A 1,604-nucleotide genomic window follows, 5' to 3' on the forward strand; every position below is an offset into this window, starting at 1 on the left:
TTATGGGGCGGGGTATGACTGGGGCTCGGGGGTCTTTGGGGTGATGGTTTTTTAGAGGGTGGGGTATGACTGGGGCTCCTCAGGGGTCTTTGGGGCGTTGGTATTTTATGGGTTGAGGCGAAGATTGAAAATAGATTTTACGTGGATTAAAAATAAATTTAAAACATGTAAAAGTTTGAGAATGGATAGAAAATGGGTTTAAAAGGCTGAAAATGGATTGAAAATAAGATTTAAAATTCTTGAAATGGATTAAAATAGACTAAAAATGGACGTAAAAGTTTGAAAACGGATTGAAAACAGAGTAAAATATTGAAAATGGATTAAAAAGAAATGAAAAATGGATTTACAAGATTGAAAATTGATTTTAAGTGGATTAAAAATAAATTTAAAGGGTGTAAAAGTTTGAAAATAAGATTTAAAATCCTTGAAATGGATTAAACATAGACTAACAATGGATGTAAAAGTTTGAACATGGCCTGAAAATGGATTGAAAATGGGTTTAAAAGACTGAAAATGGATTAATGAAAAATGGATTTAAAGTTTGCAAATTGATTTTAAATGGATTAAAAATGAATTTAAAGGGTGTAAAAGTTTGAAAATACATTAAAAATAAATGAAAAATGGATTTAAAAGATTGAAAGTTGACTCGAAGTGGGTCAAAACCAAATTTAAAGGATGTAAAAGTTTGAACATGGGCTGAAAATGGGTTTAAAAGGTTGAAAATGGGCTGCAAACGGCTCGGACGTCAGATCTAAGACCGAGAACTGGCGTAAAAGGCACCGCACGCGGCTTTAGACGGGGTGTGACACCTGACACCAGACCAAGGTACACGGAAAGAGGCCGAAGGGCATCACAGGTGAGCAAAGTATTTCAAACCTGGCTAAAACGGGCACTAAACGCTTCCCCCAGCTGCTGGGGAAGCGGGGAAAAGGGCTGCGCTGCCTCCGGAGCGGAGGCCCGGGAATGAACCCCTCGGGGCTCCCACAAACCAGGAATTACCAGCGGCGCCACCAAATTCCAACCCCCAGGGCGGGACGTGACCCACAGGTCAATCGGTGCCCAGGGTAATTCACCCCCTTCCTCAGCACGGGGCGCCCCCGCCTCGGCCTCGCTCCTGAGCCTGGGAAAGCCTCACCGGAATAAGGAGAGAAAAGGGGGTTTGAGGCAAAAAGGTACCTTGAGGTTTCCTCTTCTTCCGCAAGCAGGAGGTGACGTACCGCTCCAGCTCCCGCAGGGTGGAGGGTTTCAGCGTCTCGAAGTCGATCTCGATCTCGTCGGGATTGGAGTTCTTCAGCGAGGGTTCTCGCGACTGGATGATATGGACGACGCGGCCCAGCTTCTCCCCGGGGAGTTTGTTAATGTCCAGGCTCAGCTGCCGCTTCTCCTCGTAGGACATGGGCTTGCACTTCTCCTCCTCCTCCGACTCGTAGGCGGGAGGGGGTTTGCTGTTCTTCGCCGCCACCGGCTCCTTCTTACTACTCGGGAACAAGGGCACAGGTTACCGCAGAGCTCGGCGCCAGGCCAGAACGCGGCGCCAGGCCGGAACACGGCGCTAGGCCGGAATGTGGTGCCAGGCCAAAACGCGGCACCAAGCCGGAACGCGG

General features: G+C 47.4%; 1 protein-coding gene across 1 annotated transcript; it reads right to left on the minus strand.

The window, feature by feature from the left end:
• Positions 1–1,176: 1,176 nt before the first annotated feature.
• On the minus strand, positions 1,177–1,475 carry LOC104507438 (bromodomain-containing protein 4-like; the record flags this gene model as incomplete). The annotated part of the gene is made up of 1 exon (XM_010148718.1): positions 1,177–1,475. A coding segment is annotated over one exon (299 nt), but the record flags the coding sequence as incomplete, so codon positions are not given.
• Between the last annotated feature and the right edge of the window lie 129 nt (positions 1,476–1,604).

This window comes from Eurypyga helias, unplaced genomic scaffold, assembly GCF_000690775.1.
Source record: "Eurypyga helias isolate BGI_N326 unplaced genomic scaffold, ASM69077v1 scaffold42413, whole genome shotgun sequence".
Taxonomy (NCBI): domain Eukaryota; kingdom Metazoa; phylum Chordata; class Aves; order Eurypygiformes; family Eurypygidae; genus Eurypyga; species Eurypyga helias.